We start from the raw sequence: 22015 nt of genomic DNA, 5'->3' as shown, positions 1-22015 counted from the left end.
AAAAAATAAAGTACAGACATGCTGACACAACAGACTGAGGCTGGAGGATGGCAGATTTGAGTTAGCCTGGACAACTAGATGGCCTGTCGCTACAGCATCATATTGTAAAGATACTAAATGACAAGTGTGTAACAGCACTCTTAAAACAAAGTTGCCTAGCACCCCTCCTTCCCATCCACCGCTTTCACCAAGCACCTATACGGGATGAAATGCGATTTCCTTCCAGGGACTCTGGGAGCAGAGAACTAAAGCTTACAAACCCATCATGAGGGAGACATCACACAGATCATGTAAATGACTGACTGCTGTGTTAGCAGCCTAGGGTTCAGGTGATGAGACCAAGACAGACTTCAGAAGCTGAGAGCCCCGTAAGAGGGTATAGAGCAAGTGCAAACGCCAAGGCTGGAGGAGCCCCTTGGGAAACTTTGGAATGGAGTAGCAGGCAATAAGCCAACTACACCAAATGCCTCCTGGGGTTCTGCCCTGTCCACAGCTGTTACGGCTGGTCCTTACAGGCTGTGTGGCCCCTGTCACCCTTGTTATTCAGAGCTGATCATCCCAAGCTTGGACAACAATGACAACCTTTCAGGCATACAAAATCTGAGGCGCACCAAAGCCTCATACTCCTGGAGTGGGGCTCCCAAGCCAGCCATGTCTTCTCCCTGAATGGAAGGCCCAGGGAAGAGCAGAAACAGCAGAAAAGACAAGGCTACAAACATTGGGTGTGGAAAGTGGAAACAGAGGCAGCAGAATACACGAGCAAGCATGAGCTTAGAGGGGAGCTAAGCGGAGGCAGGGCTGGGTCTCCAGAATAGTGGACCCAGAGCTGGGCTGAGGATGCCTACTCCTGTGCCAGCCCCTAATCACAAACACCACACACTTTCAGGACCAACTCCACTAACAGCCAAGCAGATCTGACTGACCCTTCTGAGTAATTTCCAAGCCTCTGTTCCTGTCCAATGATATCCTGCCACACCCCTTAGCATCCATAAAGCCCTCCTTGAGGTCTTCCCTGGTACCAGGCACATTATCAAACTCTTGGTGTAAGTGCACATTATTCCTAGGCACCCTGGAGAGTAGGCATCAATCAACCTGAATTTAGAGGGGAAACACATAAAAGCTTAAAGAGGATTGGAGGTTTGAATAATAATGCCCCCCCCATAAGCTCAGATTTGAATGCTTGGTCATTAGGGAGTGGTGCTGGTTGACAGGGATTAGTGGGTGTGGCCTTGTGGGAAGAGGTGTGTCACTGGGGGTGGGCTTTGAGGTTCCAAAAGCCCAAGCCAGGCCCTTCTCTTTCTCCTCCTGCTGCCTAAGGACAGGATGTAGAACTCTCAGCTTCTTCTCCAGCACCACACCTGCCTGTTGCCATGCTTCCTGCCCTGAGGATAATGGACTAAGCCTCTGAAACTATAAGCCAGTCCCAATTAAACGCTTTCATATATAAGTTGCTTTGGTCGTGGTGTCTCTACACAGCAACAATCCAGTGACTAAGACAAGAGGCCAAGGCTAAGGTGTAAAAACTCATAAAGGATAAAGCAAGGGCCTGAAATTTGGAGTCATTTGACTAGAAGACTGTGTGTGGGTCTTCTACATTTCTGTGTGATGCCTGTCTAAGCCTCACAGTTAACTTTCTGGGACTGGGAGGATTTTATTGCTCTCCCATTTAGAAATAGAAAGTCAGGCAATAAAAGAGATGTACTATTCAAATAACACCACAAATGCAGTCTGGAAGGACTCAGGCCATGGTTTCGGAGCCTTTCCACTGAGCCTTTCCACATTGCCCCTGATAAATGGACAGTCATGGACCCTCACCTCTAAGTAAGGAACAGAATTCGTAAAATCATTCACTCATTAACTGACATAAATTATTGTTTTTAGACCAAAACCAGGTTGGAAAAAATTCTAAAAATAAAAAAACGTTAAAATATGGAAATGATCTTCAGTTTACATCTTCCCTACCTTTCAAGCACGGGGACCCTGATGTAATGTCATATACTTGCACAGACCACTAATTACGATATATTCAGCTAGAAACATGATTTAATTAAAAATAGCTTTGAACCATAGTTCCTTAATTATGACAGCATCTTTATGCTTTTAAACAGCACAGGCACAAGGCTGATGATATTTATGCAATCAAAGAAGAGGGAGGGGGCAGCTACATAAGAAATTGACAGTCCCAGATCCAGGCCATTAGGAACCCATCCGCTTGGACTGAAACTAGCTCTCTGTCTCTTCCAGAAACCCTCTGCAAGAGTTCCTTCCACACTCTGCTGTTGCACACCAACCCTTACCCCTGCAGGTCAGAGAACACAGTTTTCTTGCATGCTTGGTAAAGGTCACAAATCCACAGCAAGGGCCCTTACCTAAAAATGACGACAAGAGGACTAGGAGCCTGTTGGTGTCTTCATCTCCAAAGCACGATGATGCGTTTGTGATGTTTTCACTGAAGTTCCACAAGGTCTTGCACACCAAGCAGGCCAGCTGCCAATCGCCGGGACCAAACTCTCTTAAGCAATCCACTAACCTGAGAGAGGGGTGTCAAACTGACGTGTCAGTAGGTCAGAATTTGTCCTTAAGTTTTATAGTGTTGGTATGATGGCTAGCCTTCCGAATTCCATAGAATCATCCTTTGCGTTCATATCCACAAACTTAACTGACTACAAAGTTTTCACTCATGCACCTCTGAATTGTGGCTAAGTGTCCAGTAGATTCTCAACCCCCTCTGAGCCCCCACTGCTCTAGTGGAATGATCGAAGGGCCCAATCTCCCAGGACAAACGTGTTGCCAGTGTCCTGAGAGTCCGGAGTACATGCCTTACTTACTTTTTAATGCCTCCCCCTTCTTTCAGAATGGCATGCTTGTCTTTATCCACGGTGAGGTTTAGCAGAACCCCACAGGCAGAAAAGCAAATGTCCTGGTGCTTGGCTTCCAGCAGTGCAATCATGAACTTGTGTACTGGAGAGCAGAGAGCACATGCAGACGGGTCAAAGCCTGCATCCCAGCTGCAGCTTGCTTACCAGTGGGGTGGGGCTTGGGGGTGAGGAATGCAGCAGGGGTGGGACAGTGGGAAGATGGGGCTTGCAACCTTGGAACCTTGGCTAGTGTGCAGAACCCACTGCTTCTAGAGCCCATTCCTGCCTCCCATGGCCTCTGGCCCTGTTGCTGCTGTCACTGACCCAACAGCAGCCCCCTCTCCAAGGGGGCATTCCCAGCTGACGACATTTCTCCCTACTTCTGGTGGTTCTCAAAGGCCTCCAGTTGTAACTCTAATGCATAGCCTGGGCAGCAGAGCCAGGTCCTGATGACTTCTTTCCTGAAGGCTGCAGAACATAGAGACACTGAGGATGCTGGGAACTGACCTGCACAGCCCAGGACTGCTAGTGCGTGCAGGGGGCGGGGCAAGCTGGGTGGGCCAATCATTCCCCCTTACTCCAGGAGATGGAACTGTGAACTGTGAGTCCTGTATTGTCATCCCTAAGTAGGTGCCCACTGTAGGGATCAGGGAGTGGATGAGGTGTGACCACCACCAGACACCATTTACCAAGCACCTGAGTGGTGGCTCCCCTGCTGTCCACATGGGCCTACTGGCTGGGTTGGATAGTGAGCTTGACAATGTACCCCCAAATGCTAGTTCAGAGCGTTGGGTGGGGTTGCAACCTGCTGATACTGCAGCTGTATTTGCATTATGTAGACTTATCTTTTGTTGTTTGTGGAGCTGGTTGTTTTGTTTGAGAAAGGGTCTCAAGTATCCCGGTTACATCAATTCAACAGAAACTACAGTCATGGGGGGAGGGTTTTGGGGGTTTGGGGGTGTCACATCAACTGAGGAAGGCCATAGGGCATTTTCTTAATTAGCCACCCTTGAGCTGGTCCCAGGTCCTGGTACTGTAAGGAAACGGAAGCGGGCTGAGCTAGCTGGCTGCTCCACCAGCTACTGCACTGGCTTCCCTCAAGGGACTGTGGTTCAGGACATGCAAAGCAAATAAACCCTTTCCTCCCCGTGTTGTTTTTGATCATGGTATTTCATCACAGTAACCCCAAGACACCAGGGCTGGCTATGTAGCTGGGGGTGACCTTCAAGATTTTGGGTTTTTCTGTTTGTTTGTTTTCGAGACAGGGTTTCTTTGTATAGCCCTGGCTGTCCTGGAACTCACTCTGTAGACCAGGCAGGCCCCACACTTGCAGAGATCCACCTGCCTCTGCCTCCAGAGTGCTGGAATTAAAGGCATAACCAATCCCCCAAATCATCACCCCTCAAATCCCAACCTTGAAGTTTTGATCCTTCTGCAGCCACCTCCCAAGCACTAGACTTGAAGGTTTCCACCAACACATCAGGTTTATGCCTTCAGAGAATCTAACCCAAGGCCTTGTGCATATAAGCAAACACTCAAATTACCTGAGAGATCTCCAGCCCCTAGACCAGTGGTTCTCAACCTTCCTAACGCTGTGACCCCTTAATACAGTTCCTCATGGGTCATAACCCCAATCATAAATTTATTTTCATTGCTGCTTCACAACTGTAATTGTGATGCTCTTATGACTCATAATGTAAATATCTATGTTTTCTGTGGTCTTAGGTGACCCGTGTGAAATTGTCACTTGACAACCCTATGGGTTGAGAATCACTGCCCTAGAAAGTTTTGTAAAAGTATTACTCTTACTTGAGAAAATGTATGGTTTGCATAAGCATTTGGATGCCTGCCAGCCATCTAGTTTAAGAAACAGAGCACTGCATCCAAACCATGTTATATTTCATTAACATACAGAATTCTTATTCATCAATTCAAGCAAAACAGTGAAATAAATTTAACAGTATATCTTTTGACACTTCTCCTCCTCCAAATGGTAAATCCTATCTTAAGTATGGAGTCAGTGTTTTCCAAACAGCATTTATATTTTCTATCACTATCGGCACATAAATGTATATACATAAATAGTACTTGAGGCAGTTTTGTGAGTATGGGGGTTTTGTTTGCTTCTTTACACAGCCCTAGATGACCCAGAACTCATTATATAGACCAGGATATCCATGAACTCACAGAGTACTGGAGGGGGTGTTAAAATTTATACTGGTGACATTATTTTCTATTTATTACTGTGATCAGCCTTTTCACTTCCACATTCTGTGTTTCAGGTGAATCCATGTTGACCAGCATCTAGTTCATGCTTATCCACGAATGTCTATGATTTATTGTAATTTCTGTGGAGCATTTTGTTGTAGAAGCATACATATTTGTTCAGTTGGAGCCTCCGGCTTGTCCCTGTATGGTTCTGGAAGCCCCATTCCCTCTCTGTCACTCTCCTGAAACTCCACCCTCTCTGAGAGCCTCCGAACGAAGGAAAGGCACCAAGAAACCCAGTTCTGCATTCTTGTTGACTATTGCCGCTTCCTCTCCTGACACTGCCAGCTACACAAGTGCCCGCCTAAGCGCTCAGCTGTTGACCATACTTGGACACAAGACCCAACTTGTAGCAGACCTGTCATTACCCCTCATCTACAACCTATAAGACTTTCCTGCCCTGGCCTGGGTGTGTGACTTCTCTGGCCTTGATCTCTGGGACCAGAGAACCTGCCCAGGAGTTGCTCAATAAACCTGTTTTTACACTTTTTCAGTTCTGCTTGATCTGGCTTACTGTGTTGGTGGAGAAACTTATTATGGGGGTGGGAGGTGGCAGAAAACCCAATAATATTTACAAACCATGATACATTACATTTACTGTAGCTGTCCTTTCCATTGTTGGACACTTAGTTTCACACACAACACACACACACACACACACACACACACCCCACATACACATAGGCACTGCCTTATCCTATCACTTGCGAGGCTACTGTCAGGGAAAGAGAACATAGTCTTGGTCTATTCTGGCATCAGGGCAAATGTAAAGCATGGTTCATCTCAAAACAGAAACAAACACCACGCTTAATCACCTAACCTTCCAGGTCACTTTGCTGACTAATGACAAGAATCAAGTGCTTGGGATCTCAGCTGTCATTAACCCACCATTCTTCTGCATGAGGAAATTGCAGACGTCATGGTCCTGAGAGAGGTTTCCGAAGACACGCACGGCCTCCAGGATTCCATCCATGTTGTTACTCACAAGGAGCTTTAAGAGTACTGGATTTGGCAATCAGAGAGAGAAAAACGAGTAACTTTAAATGCCATTTATACGTTCTACCATTACTACATAAGTACTTGTGTAATAATGGAGGTAGGGCTGTGTGTGTGAGCTTTGTTTAAGTGGGTTTATTGTTGTTGCTGCTCTTTGTTTGACACAGCTCTGGCTGTCCTGGAACTCACTCTGTAGACCAGGCTGGCCCTAAACTCACCAAGATCCACCTGCCTCTGCCTTTGGAGCTGAGCTTTTCCCAGTTTTAAACTTACACTGGGGACATTATTCTCTACTTCTTACTATAACTGTATTTAAAGCTGAATGAAAACTAACCTCCTAGCAAATACAGAGAACCGAACATTTTTTAACAGTGCTAAAATACAAAACCTGGAGGCATTTCAAAAAGAACTAAGAAACAAATCGTTCCCATGTTCAAGGTTCTCAGCTATGTGGGCAGCTGTCACAGTAATGCCTCCAGCTATATTTTAGGTATTAAAATCAAGACCTTAAGCCGGTAGGTGGTGGCACGCACCTTTAATCCCAGCACCCAGGAGACAGAGGCAGGCGGATCTCTGTGAATCTGAGGCCAGCCTGGTTTACAGAGTGAGTTCCAGGACAGCCAGAGCTGCAACACAGAGAAACCCTGTCTCGAAAAACCAAAAGAAGAAAGAAAGGAGAAAAAAACCTTAAATGAGTGATGTCACGCCTGACTGAGCCTTACATTCAGCAACATAGAGCTTCTTGTGCTGCAGGATGGAGCTCTTCACTTGATAGAACGACAGGTTGTTGATGGCTGCTGTGGTATTGATCACCAGCTCCTCACAGTCGCCCAGTGACTTGGATTCTGAAACCAAGTGATCAGGAGTCAGGAACGCTTGGCCCTGCAGCTCCAGGATGTCATATGCACAGCGACAGGAGCCAGGGATGGAGAACAAGCTGGGTGTGGGGGCTTGGGAGGCACTGTCTGTGGGACGCTTTACTTCCCATGACTGCCGGCAGGGAGACGCGGCGATGCAGGGTATGCTAACCCCATTCCCACAGCCAGGTCCTAGAAAACTCAGGTGGGACCCTAGGTCCGCAGTGAAGGGAACAAATCCACAGTGAGCTGAGATGTCCCTGACCCCACTCACACACCTTGGTCTTAGGGACCACATCCTGCCTCTCAAAGGAGTGATCCGCCAGTCATTATCCATCCATCACCACTGGCCCTGTCTTCCAAACACTACAGATGGCTTCTCACTTCCTCTGTCACCCCAGCCCCATGCCACCTCGGATCTTCCTACACCCACCAGGCCCCAGCTTTTGTTTTTGTTTTTGAACCCGGCACTTGAACTTTATGTATTTACTGGGGCTCCAAGTGAATTTACATGGGCTGGAGATGGAGCTCCACTGACAGAGGGCTTGCCCAGTCTGCACAAGCTCTGGTTTGATTCCCAGCATAAACTGGGCACAGTGGTGTGCACTTGCAATCCCATTATTCATGACACAGAGGCAGGAAGATCGGGAGCTCAGGGTCATCCTTAGATACACAGTTTAAGGCCAGCCTGGGCTACACAAAAAAAGAATGACAAAAGAAAACATACACAAACACTTGATAGGTATGAAAATGAATAAACAGAGTTTTCCTTAATATATAAGGACACCTTCAGTGATTTTCCCCCTCTCACTCCACCTCTGGACTCATCTCCTGATGCTATGGCCACCATGCAGAGGAGGACAGATGCAGGTATGGAACAGTTGGGAGCCTCTGGATAGCATGACAGCCCTGAGGCATGGAGCAGAGACTGGGTGTCCTTGTGAAGGAGAGGAGAAGCCCTGAGTGACCTTCGGTTTGAGGCTCTCAGAACTGGCAAGGGATTGTTGTATGGTTTGGACGCTGCTCTTCTGAAGGTCTGTGTGTTCAATGATCTTTGCCAGCCTGTGGCAGCCAACAGTGAGAAGGTTATGTCCCGCTGGTCTCTATAAGTACCTGCACATGTGGTACACAGTCACGGGCACATGGATACGCAGATCAAAATCAATTTGTTGTGGCTCAGTAAACTGGAAAGGTGTGTCATGAAGGACGGGGACATAACTCCAGACAACATAAGAACTGGAAAAGGAAAGAAACCTTCTTCGTGTGGGTAGATCCTGGAAAAATGTGGAATTTTTAACTTTCAGCCAGTTTTTGCTCTTTTGATGGATGAAATTGTTTTAAGTTGTGATACAAAGCCTGGCCTGCTAATATTTTACTTACCTGCTTACTGTGTGCCACAGCGCAGTGCATGTGTGGAAGTCAGAGGGAAACTTGTGGAAGTTGATTCTTTCCTTCTACTGTATGGGCCCTGGGATAGAACTCCAGTTGTCAGGGCTGGCCACAGCACCTTTGCCTGGTGAGCCACCTCAACGGTCCTAAAATCACCTTTTAAAGGGCATGGTTCAGTGGTTATGCTCTTTGGCAAAGATTATGTCACTACCAGTCTTTCTGTTCTGAAATCCAGGGAACGTTAAGGCACCTCCAGGAAGAAAGGCTTTGTGGTGGCAGGTTTGGTTTTATCTCATGAAGCCCAGGCTGGCCTCTAACTTCCCTTCCTCTACTACCTGAGTGCTGGGATTACAGCCATGTGCCTGTGGTATAAGCAGTGCCGGAGGTTGAAGCCCGAGGCGTCTGCATGTCAGGCAAGCATTGTACCAACCCAGCCATAACCCCCGAAGTGTTTTTCCTTCCCACAGCTAAAGAGGTTCCCTAAAGTGATCCAAACCCTCACCACAGCCCTCCCAAGGAACTGTCTCGGGGCGACAATTCTCACCCAGCGTGGTCAGCAAGAGTTCCACCACCCGAGGGTTGGCAGCCAGCACTGGGCCGATGCGAGGGTGAATGGCTATATTGGCCAGGACTCGGGTCAGTTTGACCAGCACATCATCAGCCTCTGCTGACGGGCTGACTCCTGGGAGCCCCAGCCTTGGGGAGCACTGGTCAAGTTGGTAGAAGTTCTGAAACAATGTGAGCAGAGTTTCGATGCTCCCTCGCTCTCTGGAGAAAAGCTCCCGGGCTTGGTTATTTTTTGCTGTCAGGTTGCCAAGGATAAAAACAATGCGAATTACTAAACCCTGCAATAAACAAAAGACAGAGTTACAAGCACAAAGGAGCTGGCGCAGTTGTTGGAAAGACTACGGTCTTACTCGGTTCACCCACAACTCCACCAACAGTAAAATGGACCGCATCGGGCTTCTGCGGAGACTCGGTTCACCCACAGCTCCACCAACAGTAAAATGGACCGCATCGGGCTTCTGCGGAGATTCGGTTCACCCACAGCTCCACCAACAGTAAAATGGACTGCATCGGGCTTATGCGGAGACTCGGTTCACCCACAACTCCACTAGCAGTAAAATGGACCGCATCGGGCTTCTGCAGAGACTTGCAGCATGTGGGCCCCAAGTCGGGCGCCAAATGGCAGAGAGGTTAGGACTGCTTGGTGGCCCTGAAAGAACGCAAAGTGGCTGACAGGAGCCTTCGTCTCAAAATCTGGTGGTCTTCTTAAAACGTTCCTTGAGAACACTTAGTTGAGTAAGTTAAGTGTGTCATGGGAATCACAGTCTAAAGTTAACAGATTTCTTGAGCATCCAAACCCTTTATCCCCCCCCAAAAAACCCCTCCCTCCTCAACACCTCTACTCCCCACTCAAAAATCAAGCACCTAATAGAGGAATAGGTTACAACAGGGCTTCTTGATTTCAACACTGATGACACTTGCAGCAAGGGAAGTCTGTTAGCATGTCTGTCTGAGACAAGGTCTCCTCATGTAGCCCATGCCTACAGCCACTGTGCTACTGAGGGACCCCATATTAACAGGGCATGAGTGATGGCTTCAAAACTGAGGCTTCTAAAGATTGCTTTTTAGTTTACACATGTGTAAAAGCACTTTTCGGTTATTTATTGGCTTCTCTTGAGATACGATCTCATGCATCCCAGACTGGCCTTGAAGTTACTATGCAGCCAAAGATGGATTTCCAACATTCTGACTTTGCTGGTCAGATTAGCAGCTGCAGCAGCCTTAAGGAAGGGGGTGGGGCCAAGGGCTAGGCACAATGTTTAACAAGGTACAAAGGAACAGGTGGGAGACTCAGGTCCAGTGCAGGGGGTTGGGCGGCAAACAACAGTGGGGACAAAGAACACCTTTTGACCTGACAGAGACAAGTCTGCCAATGTCAACTTGCTCCTGCTTGTTCCTGAAGAAACGTCCCTGACCCTGGCTCTGGAAACAGGGTTTCCAACATCCGGGCCGGGCACCATGGAGAGGTGCTGCTCACTGGCTAGCTAGCAGGTTCACATTCAACCACTTTTGTTAGACCTCCCAGGACCACCAGCCCAGGAGTGGCACCACCCACAGTAGACTGGCCCCTCCCACATCAATTACCAGTTAAGAAAACGCCCCAAGCTTGCCTACAGCCCAACCTGATGGAGACAGGTCCTTTTTCAGTTGAGGTTCTCTCTTGCCAGATGACCCTAGCTGGCAAAACAACAACAAAATTAACCTGCAAACAGGGCTTACTAGACACACATGAACCTCGTCACTGATCCACGACCTTTGCCATTTGAGCAAAGCTGTTCCCAGCGGCTTATCCCTGACAGCAAGCCCTGCCCCCATTTCACAACAGCTTCCTTAGGGCTCCCCTGCCGTGTTCTGCCATCCACAAGGGAGCATTAAAAGAGGCAGCAAAGACATTGTGAGTGATTTAAAATGTCGCCTGGGGAATTTAACAAATAGCTTATTCATCTTGCTAAAATCATTGTCGGGACTAATCCATTTACTCCCCAAATTTCAACTGCTGCATTGGGGAGAATTCTCAGTGTTTTGTTTCTTTTTCTCTTTCCTTCCTTCCTCCTCGTTCTGGGGTTCCTCTGGCCCAGGTACCTCCTCCCCCTATCCCTGCTCAGCCGCTGGGAGCATTTGCCCCAGAACCTGTGAATTCATCTGGACAAACCAAGTGTTACTTTTCCTAGAATTCCCCCTGGGTCCTCGCCACATTTAAGTATCTTTTATTCTAAAGTCCGTGTGGGTTGTGGCATGGCTGTAGGGCTGGAAGAGGTTAACGCTGTCACAATGCCTCGCTCCCTGCCTTCGGATGCAAAGGGAGGGGGTGGTTCCTGGCAGCAGCGGTGCCAACTGAAGGATGGCACGCAAGACCAACAAACGGGGCAACAGATTGTGCGTTCGCAGCGCCCAGCTTCCACCAACTGCTCCTGTCACTGATTCTGTCCTTTGACTGAGGCGTCTTTTCTTCCCACCTTTCTCAAATATGTTTTCCAAGGAGCCAGGAGCACAGAACAGTCCAAAATAGAAGCAGTCTCCTGGAAGGCTGTTCATGCTCGCCGGCGCTTGTGTGGCTCACCTTCAATCCTGAGACTGAAGTTGTCAAAGGTCCTGGCAAGGGCATGGCCTCACTGTAAGCAGCCTATGCTCTCCTCATTCCAACCCTGGAGAGTACCCCAACCCCAAAACTAGACCTGCACGGAGGTTACCTACTGCTTCCCAGACCAACCCACCTGAAGCATACAAAGTACCTCTTAGGGGAAACAAACAAACAAACAAAAAAACCCTGAAAACCCACAACTAAAGAGAGTACACCAAGAAGCCCACCAATTTCACAACAGAAAGCAACTCCATCAACACACTGCTCTCCATCCCTTCGCTCTTTCACAGTCTCTGAGAACAGTGCTCCAATTTTATAGTACTTTTATTAAACCAACATGACGGTGCACATTCATCCCACGATTGCATGGTTCTGAGAAAGCAAAATGAAGGTGAATCAGGCGAGGCTTTCATCAACCGGCTCACCTGGCTTTCTGCGTTTGCTGGAAACAATTACCAACAGCTACAGGCAACCAGCGTACAGATAAGCACCTCCTCCGCACGCATTCCAGGCCCGTCCTTCAGGTCAGCATGGCACGCCCTAAGGCTCAGGGCATGCACTTGCTTAGACTTTACAGGCCCCACAAATTATAAATAAATGGCTTTAACTGGGACAGAACACAGAAGAGGACAGTGCTAGTGATCTGTGACCAGCTCCAGTGACAACAGCAACAGCAGCAACTACTGTGGGGATTACCTTCCAGGTGGGAGATATTGGCCTAAAGCCAACAGGAGCTTGTCACCCTTATTCTGGGGTTATGGAAACTGAGGCGTCCAGAGATCCCACTGGTGAGGGACAAGACAGGGCCTGAATAACCACTTGGAGCAGGTTGATGGGCTTCAATACCTCATGACAGACTACCCTCGACTCCCAATCCCCCAGCCCTGAGACATTATTTTTAGGGGAAGGGGATTTGAGACATGGTCGTTCTACATAGCCCTGGCTGTCCTGGAACTCAATACACACACACACACACACACACACACACACACACACACACACACACACGGGGGGGGGCAGGGGGAGGGAGGGAAGAGAGAGAAAGAGAGAGAGAAGAGAGAGAGAGACTGATCTCAAATGCAAATAGAGCTCCTCCTGATTCTGTCTTCTGAGTACTTCGATAAAAGGCATGCACCACCACTCTTGGTCCCTAAAGCATCTTTCATCCATCTCTGAAGCTGCCTCTCTTCTCTTGTAAAAGGTGCCCCTAGTGGCCTGCCTGTGCACTGCAGGACTTGGAACCTCTTCTCCCTCCGGGAACAGAACATTGCTCTCTGCTCAAAAACACCCACTGCCTATTATCTCATAGCGAAGCAGCATACAATGTGCCATCTGCCTTGTGTGATCACCAGTGCTTCACCCCGCAAGGCTCCCACCCACTGGCAGCAGGAGTGAACACATGACGCTCACACCCTCCCAGCGGCACCCTAAAATAGCTCTGTGCCTGATGTTGACCGCAGGAGGACTGATGGCAAGTTTCACAAGCTCCGTTCTGCTGGCTCCTCCTATCCAGCAGACAAGTCCTACCCAGCCTGGAAAACCGTTAAGAAAATACAGCCAGGCAGCAGTGGCGCACGCCTTTAATCCCAGCACTCAGGAGGCAGAGGCAGGCAGAGCTCTGTGAGCTTGAGGTCAGCCAACACTACACAAAGAAACTGTCTCTAAAGAACCAAAAATGAACAACAATAACAACAACAAAAAAGGGTTAAACTTGAGGATATAAATGTACTGAAATTTTGATACTCCCCCCACCATGCCCTTACCCAGAAAACTAATCAAAATGCCCTGTTGCCTTGTTTTAAACTCTGGGTAAAATTTCTCACATCTTAGAGTTGAGTTAGGATCTCATGTTTGCTTTATTTATCCAACTTTCCACCTTTGAATAAAACCTACACATAATGTGAGTTTACAGGTGGGGAGACTAAGTACATGTTACCAAAGGTGGCTGCAAACTGCTGGGAAAATGCTCCTTAACCCACAGGCAGTGGGGTGGGTGCCAGCTGGCCTCAGTGGTTAGCTAATGCAAACACCAGATCAGTCTGAGACACTACTGACAAAACCAAGGATCCAAGCGGATCATTTTTAAGGCAGAGATGGCCACCCACCCACCCACCCACCCTATGAGCAATTATTTACTGAGCACTATACGCTATACCTCTCACTGTGGCTGCCACTCAAAACCAGGGCAACAGTAGACATTTTGCTGTGCTGGGCTCCTCGTTGAGCCACAGCCACAAAGGCGTTTGGGTTCTGTGCTGAGTTGGGGAAGAGCCGTTTCCACAAGGACAGAGCAGCGGGAGCTGGAAAGAATGAGCAAGCTCAGGCCCGTGGTGCCTGCTGGGTCAGGTCAGGGGTACAGAGCAAGGGGCAAGCTCAGCCAAACGCTCACCAGCTCTCCCGACACCCACTGGGAATGTGCCTGCAGAGAGGCCGGAAGGCTGCCAAAGGGCACGCTCCTGCCAGGGAGGAGGCAGAGAGCCAGTGGGAGCAAGTTACCACACAAAGACACCAGGGGAAGGGCGGTGGAGGCACTTCCTAACCAGTCCTCCATAGCTTCCAAGAGGCTGCCGGTGGGGTGGGGTGTGGGTGGGGACTCTCAGCACTGCCAAATGCCTGGGTACATAGGCTAGGTAGGTGGGGAGGGGTGGGATGCTTTTTCTTCCAGGCCCATCTCCAGCCATTCCAGGTCTCTTTCCCCCACAACACGATGCCCATGCTGTCCAAACCAGTGCTCACCCTGCATGCCTGGCTGGAGGGACCGCTCACCCTACAGGTCTACATGGAACTACACGGAACAAGAGGCTGCCTTTAAGTGCAGCACAGGCAAGGACCACTCTGGTGATTGCCACTGCTGACAGTGTTTGCAAAACTCTGTCCGTGATCTGCATCTGCTAGTTCTGCTTAAAAAGAAAAAGGAAAGAAATTCACCCTCCCTAAAGTGGAAAGAGCCAGAGAGGTAGTGGGTTAATGGTGACTGGATGCTAACGTAGATAAGGGTTGTTCTTTTTGAACTGTGCATGACCTTTGCAAAAGGATGTCACCCTTACATAAGTCTTTTCAGGCTTTTTACCAGATCGCTTGCCCAGTAGATATTTACAGAAGAAATGGGGAAAATCCCTTCATGTTCTTCCAAAACTCAAGCCCACGCGCATTTTGCTGAGCTTCTAAATGTGGTTGCAGTGACGTCAGAGACGCCTCGGAAGGCAGCCCTGCTTCAGCAACACAGCCTGCTCCTTTCCCTTATTAAGCCCATCTGTTTGCACATTTGGTTTGTACCAAATGCAATTTACACCATAAAGCAGACAATATGTGCCTATTTCTTAAACGAGACTTGTCGTTTAATTGGATCTTGATAGGAATTCTTACCTACCTGGAAAGCATGGCTTTGAGTGTCAAAGTGGATGGCAACTCTGTAGCTGTCTGTTTTGTGCCCATTGAGACCTGACTGTGTCTAGGAGCTTGAACAAACTAATTACGCAGCTGTTAAGTTGATGTTTCCCTTGTTGTCCCTGTGGATGTCCGCTCTGAAAGCTGGGAGGAGAGTTTTTGCAGAGACCGTTGAGGCAGACCCACCAGCTGTAGAGCACAGCCACCAAATGCAGATGGAGCCCATCTCACCCAGGGCTGGGCGTAAACTGTGTTGTCAAACGGTGACAACGCGCGACTCTCAGACACATCTGCTGCACGCTCACAACAGTCAGATGTGTCTACACTGGGCTCTCTCAAAAGGGAACATCTACAGGAACCCTGGATTGTTTGAATGACAAAAGGGTCTTGTTTAACTTTGCAAGTCAACAACTGGAGGCTTGTCTAGCTAACTCTGGTCCGCGTGCCCTCCCCTGGGCAGGTCGTTCTGAGGGCCCCAAGGGCCCCATCCCATCCCTCCTGAGTGGGTTACGCTGATTGGTGCTGCGTGCCTGCCAAGGATGGCAGCTGGTCCCAGGACAACTTGTTTTGACAAAAGTCTGGCAGAGAAGATTGGGAGGAGAGTCTAACGTAACATAATATAACATAACATCTTGTTTCCCTAAGAAGCTGTCTCTAGCTGGGGTAAGCCCCGTGTTCAAGCGCTTGGTTAACATGCCCCTCCACACACAATATACACACATAGAGCAAACAGACCAGAAACTGTCAGCTCCCCATGCAAAGGCAAACGGGACAGACTCACCATTTTCCCAAGAAGCTCACTTGGCTGGCTTGTCACTTGCTTCCTACTTTGACGTACTCACCCTGTGTTTGCAGGCCTCTGGAGGCTTATCTAAAGTCACTGTGCACTCACTGAAGGCTATGTCATAGGGAACCTCTCACCGATTTGTGCTACACTTTTTCCAAGCTGCTGCTTGGTTCAAGCCCCTGCAGGAGTTCCTTAGAAATGGGTGCTTGGGTCCCCTCAAACCTCCATCAGAGCCACCCAGTGTGGAGCCCAGGAACCTGTATTTTGAAGGTTTCCCAAGAGAGTCCTTCCACGGATAAACTAAGTGTGAAGCTCAGGATTAAAATGAGAAACCACTGAACAACTCTCAGCTTTAATCCTTAAAGTCTATTTTTATAGTATCGATTTACAAAAACGTATGAATTCATGAAACTATTCAATCATTCTCGAAGCACATAATGCATAGAAATTATAAGTGGTGGCGCATGCCTTTAATCCCAGTACTCCATAGGTAGAGGTAGGTCTGAGGCCAGCCCGGTCTACAAAGCTGATGCTACACAGCGAAACCCTGTCTCAAAGCAAAAGAGGTGACATCCTCCACTTAGAAAGCCTTCTAAATATGCCGAGGTCAGATTTAGCAATAGGGCAAGCACTTGCTTTTGGTACTTTCTCAAATAATTTCTCTTTTCCCCCTGTAACAAAAAAGCAGCAGCAGATGGGAAGAAATATTATCTCACATCTCCCAACAGAAGTGAGCCCCGGTTCTAAACAGGATTTCCCTCTCAGTGTGCTGTGGAAGTTACAGGCTGGGAGTTTCCTGTGCAGCTCTCTGCTGTCCCCATCCCCCACAACCCTGAGATGACTTTCGGGGATGTGTGTAGGTGACATTTGCCAGTACAAAGCATTTGTGGGGGTGGTTTCCAGGGGACTCTCTCTGTAGCTCAGGCTGCTGCCTAACTCATGATCCTCCTGCCTCAGCTTCCCTAGTGCTAGGACTAGAGGTATGCGTTTTAGAGTTCAGATTGTATGGTCTGTAAAATCATAGCAGGCATGCACTTGTATTCCCAGCACTCTGGAGGTGGAGACAGAAAGACTGCCTCTTTAATGCCAGCCTGGTAGGTTCCATGCTATCAAGGTTACATAGCAAGATCACATGTCAAAAAAAAATTTAAGCCATTTGGAGGTGACCTATGCTTTTAATTGCAGTACTCTGGAGACAGAGGCAGGTGGAGCTCTGTGAGTTTGAGACCAGCCTGGTCTACAGAAAGAGTTCCAGGACAACCAGGGCTCAAAAAACAAAACACACACACACACACACACACACAGAGAGAGAGAGAAGAGAGACAGAGAGAGAGAGAGAGAGAGAGAGAGAGAGAGAGAGAGAGAGAGATTTAAACACATACACAGCTATATGTTGTTTTGATTTCATTTTAACGTAGCTCTTGGCAATGAACCATGCCCTGTTCAGAAGTCAAGCGTACAGACCCTCCATGATGCTTAGGGAGCAAGTGGGCATTCGGGGCACTCTGCTTTCAGAGGAGCCGGATGAGACAACTGTGTGTCACAGAGAATACAGTCCAGGCTCCAGTCGGACACAGGGATGTAGATCAGGAATGGACAAGGTCAAAAAGGGAGTGTGGAGCTCTGCTCTTTTCTCTGGTTCTCACTGCTGTTTCTGAGGATAACTTGAACCCAGAACCTTCCACCACACGGGACAGCCCCTCTCCACTGAGTTACTCCCCCAGACCCAGATTGGTGGCCCTTCCTTCATTTTATTCAACATTAATTTTTAAATTACTTGAACTTTGTTCCTATGGGTGTTCTGACTGCATGTATATGTGCCTGGTGCCAGAGGAGGGCATCAGATCCTCTGGGCCTGGAGTTACAGACGCCGTGAGCTGTCATGTGGGTGCTGGGGTCAAACCGAGGTCCTCTGCAAGAGCCATCAATGACACAGGCTACAGTTGTCTGAAAGCAGGGAGCCTCAAGTGAAAAAACGCCTCCATAAGATCCAGCTGTAGGGTATTTTCCTAATCAGTGACTGAAGGGGGAGGGCCCAGCCCATTGTGGGTGGTGTCATCCCTGGACTGATGACCTGGGTTCTACAAGAAAGCAGGCTGAGCAGGCCATGGAGAGCAAGCCTGCGAGCAGCACCCTCCATGGCCTCCACATGAGTTCTTGCCCTCACAGCTTTTGATGAGGAGCCGTTATATGGAACTTCGAGTGAAATAAACCCTTTCCTCCCCAAGTTGCTTTTGGTCACTCTAGCTAAGACATGGTGCTTGCAGGTCTCGATTTCTTCCAACTCACTGGCAATGAGCTCAGGAATCCTTTAAGTTTCACGATCTAATTGATTCTAGATAAAATGCAACATTTACAAAAGCATGTGATCGCCACAAGACCAAAATATTGTATAAAAATAAAACTTTGATGAGCAACACAAGATTCTCCTGCAGGTTTTATTACATTTTATTTGTGTGGCTGGGGACAGAAACGCAGGCCTTTCCCACACCAGGAGAGAGCTCTCCCATTTGGGCCTATCCATCACCAGTCCCTCTTCTACTGGTGTTTTCTTGAGATGGGGCCTCACTAATTTGAATGCACTCTGTGGACTAGGCAGGCCCTGAACTTGGAATCCTCCTGCCTCAGCCTCTTACAGCTGAGTACAATAGCCTACAGAACAGGCCAGCGTCATCAGACCCAGCTCCCAGGCTGGGGTTTGTGATGCTCAGGGAAACACGGGGTTAGTGACTTAATTCATTTGTACTTGGTTTGCCCAATTACTACTTCATAATGTTGGCAGCTTTCAATTTGGCACACTTCATGAGAACAATGACATGTATATGATTTCATCTTCCGAACCATATCATACTTTGGTATCTATTGAGAAAGAAATCTCTCATTCAGTTATCTGACTTTTCATTTAAGTTTGTTATATAGGTGTTCTGTCACAATGAAGGTCAAAACTGATTTCCTAAACCATGGGGCTTTTGTTTTTGTTTGATTTGGCTTTGGCTTTGGTTTTTTGAGACAGGGCTTCTATGGGTGATCCTGGCTGTCCTGAAACTCACTCTGCATTAAATCACAGTTTTCATCAGAACTGAGCATCACCTGGGGCCCTACAAAGAAATAAGGGTCTCCTATGCAAACACTGACTAGGTGGAACTAATAGCACGTAGTTTCTGAGACAGACTAGATGAGGCATGACGGGATGGTGTGGGCAGAGCTGAAATATGAAGTGTGGGTTTCCAGAACCCTCTGAAGGTTGGTTAAGAAAATTCCTTGGAAAAGTCTTGGGGGTGGGGGTGGAGTCACTTAACTTAGAAATAAACACAGCCTCTCAGAATAAAGGTGTAGCTGATTCCTGATGGCTAAACACTCTCTGCCAGCTGTGTACACTAAGAGGCCACAAAGCTTTCAAATATGTTCTTACAACCCAAGTCAATCTTGCAGAGACAGTTCAGACAACACAATAATCACAGTCTCTAGTAAGTGTGCTTAAGCTACCACCCGGCTGAGTTCTACTTTGAAGTGTAGACTCTCTCTAGAAACTGGCTTTACATGTTGGGGTGCAGTGGGAATTTGGTTTGGGCTGTTCCCTAGGGCCTGTACTGAAGTAATTTTAAATCTATCCTCTGTGTCTTGCCGTTTTGATGGCAACCTATCAGTATGAAAAGAAGCAGGGGGAGGGGAGTTCTTAGTATGTCCTCCTCCAAACCAGAAAGAGAGCAGCAAATACTTAGGGAGATAATTGAGTATTAGGAAAAAATGTTTTATTACATACATTTTACAGGTCCTAAAGCATCTCACAGACTCTGTGTGAGCATCACACACACACAAACATCACACATACATACAAACATCATACATACACACCACACATACATACACACTCCCCACCCCCATACACACCACACATATACACACTCAGACCACACACACATACATACACATACCGTACATATACACACATACCACACCACACACACATACAAACATCACACATATACACACTCATACAACACACTCACACCATATACACATAAACATCACACATATACACACTCACACCACACACTCACACCACACACACACATACCATACACCACACACACAAACATCACACATACACATACATAGACTCACACCACACATACACAGACACACATATATGCGCACACCACATACACACACATACAGCACACAGACCACACACACACACATACATACTACACAAACCACACACATACAAACACAGATCACACACATACATACACTCATACCACAGATACAGACACTCACTCTACACATGCTATATACACATATATACATACATACCACACCAAACCACACACATACACATACAGATCACACTCACACACACTCACACCACACATACACACACACCACTCATATACACATACACACACACTCACACTACACATGCTATATATACATATATACACACATACCACACCAAACCACACACATACACACACAGATCACACTCACACCACACATACACACACCACTCATACACACATACACACACTCACACCACACATACACACACACCACTCATATACACATACACACACTCACACTACACATACACACACACACCACACACACACTACACATACACACACACATACACGCACACACACACACACACACACAGAGCAGTGGGGGAGGCACCTGTATAAGTGATAACCTTGGTACCACCCGAAAAAGGCTTGTACAAGACTTATGGGCGCTTTGGCAATGAGGAAGTATTTGAGACACATAGTTACTTCCTTGTAGCCTGATCACTCTCCCTGCTCTTCTAAAGTATTTTGGCTTTGAGAAAAATATAAATTAGGTATTTTTCTTACTAGAAGAAAAGAGCTCAAATCTGTAAGATTGCAATACTCAAAAGGCATAATAAAGGATACTTGAAAAAATCAATTTCATTTTTATATTTATATTTATTTTATTTTATGTGTATCAGTGTTTAGCTCACAAATATGTCACCAAATATGTACTTAGTGCCTGAGGAGGTCAGAAGAGGCATGGGATCCCCTGGAACTGGAGTTACAGATGGTTGTGAGCCACTGTGTGGATACTGGGAGTCAAACCTCGTTCCTCTGCAAGAACAAGAGCTCTTAACCACTGAGACCCCTCTCTATGTCTAAAAGTTTAGAGCATAACATAAAAGTTGTTTCTCAGCTGGGTATGGTGGAGTACACTTGTAACATGGAGCACACCTGTATCTCAGCACTTCAGGTGGAGGTGGATGATCAGGTGTTCAAGGCCATCCTGGATGCTTAGCAAGTTGAAAGCCAGCCTGAGCTATATGAGATCTTTTGTCAAACTCCCTCACCCCATACATATTATCTATCTCACTAATGAGGAAGCCAACATGATAATAAAGTTGTTCCGGGGGGTAACTGAAGAACTAAGCATGTATAAGCGTTTAAAAGAATATTAGTGCTAGATGTGGTAGTGCACACCTGTAGTTCCCGCACTCAGGAGGTGGAGTAAGAAAATCAGGAGTTCAAAGTCATCCTTGGCTTCATGGAAAGTTCAAGGCCAGCCTGGGCTATGTGAGAGCCTAGCTCAAAAACAAACCAAACACAAAACAAGAAACAAAAACAAAGCCCAAAATAAGAATATTAGAATAATATTGGGGGTTAGATACTGTGGTGGCTTGAATGAGAATAACTCTCATAGGTCCCCAGTTGGAAGAATTTTTTTTGAGAAGGTGTAGTGGTTTGAAAGGGAGTGGAACTATTAGGAGGTGTTGTGGGATATTTTTTTTTTCTTTTTTTGGTTTTTACGAGACAGGGTTTCTCTGTAATTGTTTTGGAGGCTGTTGGTCCAGCCTGGCCTCGAACTCACAGAGATCTGCCTGTCTCTACCTCTCCAGTGCTGGGATTAAAGGCGTGTGCCACCACCGCCCGGCGTTGTGGGATATTTGATCACTCAGTGTGAAACTGTTTTACCCTGCCTGCCGAGGCACCTTCTGATTGGTTTGATAAAGAGCTGAAGGGTCAATAGCTAGGCAGGAGAGGACAGGCAGGACCTCTGGGCAGAGACAGGAACTCTGGGAAGAAATTGAGGCATGGAGATTAGCCAGGGAGAGGCATGGAGATTAGCCAGGGAGAGGCATGGAGGGAGGGTGGATGTACACTATGGAGACAGGTAACAAGTCACATGGCAGAGGGTAGATTAATACAAATGGCTTAATTTAAGTTATAAGAGCTAGTTGGGAACAAGCTTAAGCTAAGGCCAAGGTTCCATAATAAGTCTCCGTGTCATTTTTTGGGAGCTGGTGGCCTAAAGAAAGACCTGACTAAAAGGAGAT

At 47.4% G+C, this 22015-nt stretch overlaps 1 protein-coding gene across 2 annotated transcripts in view; it reads right to left on the bottom strand.

Moving 5' to 3' along the window:
- The window catches only part of Armc2 (armadillo repeat containing 2), a 109133-nt gene that overhangs the window by 5582 nt on the left and 81536 nt on the right, over window positions 1–22015 (bottom strand). For both annotated transcript variants that reach the window (XM_013115731.3, XM_013115733.3), the window contains exons 14-18: window positions 8913–9213; window positions 6845–6967; window positions 6015–6128; window positions 2829–2961; window positions 2370–2530 (exon numbers count right to left, since the gene is read on the bottom strand). In XM_013115731.3, the coding sequence (XP_012971185.2) occupies window positions 2370–2530; window positions 2829–2961; window positions 6015–6128; window positions 6845–6967; window positions 8913–9213 (832 nt within the window). The remainder of the gene's footprint in view (window positions 1–2369; window positions 2531–2828; window positions 2962–6014; window positions 6129–6844; window positions 6968–8912; window positions 9214–22015) is intronic.

This window comes from Mesocricetus auratus, unplaced genomic scaffold (assembly GCF_017639785.1).
Source record: "Mesocricetus auratus isolate SY011 unplaced genomic scaffold, BCM_Maur_2.0 Super-Scaffold_100018, whole genome shotgun sequence".
Taxonomy (NCBI): Eukaryota; Metazoa; Chordata; class Mammalia; order Rodentia; family Cricetidae; genus Mesocricetus; species Mesocricetus auratus.
This window is presented reverse-complemented; position numbering and strand designations above follow the sequence as displayed.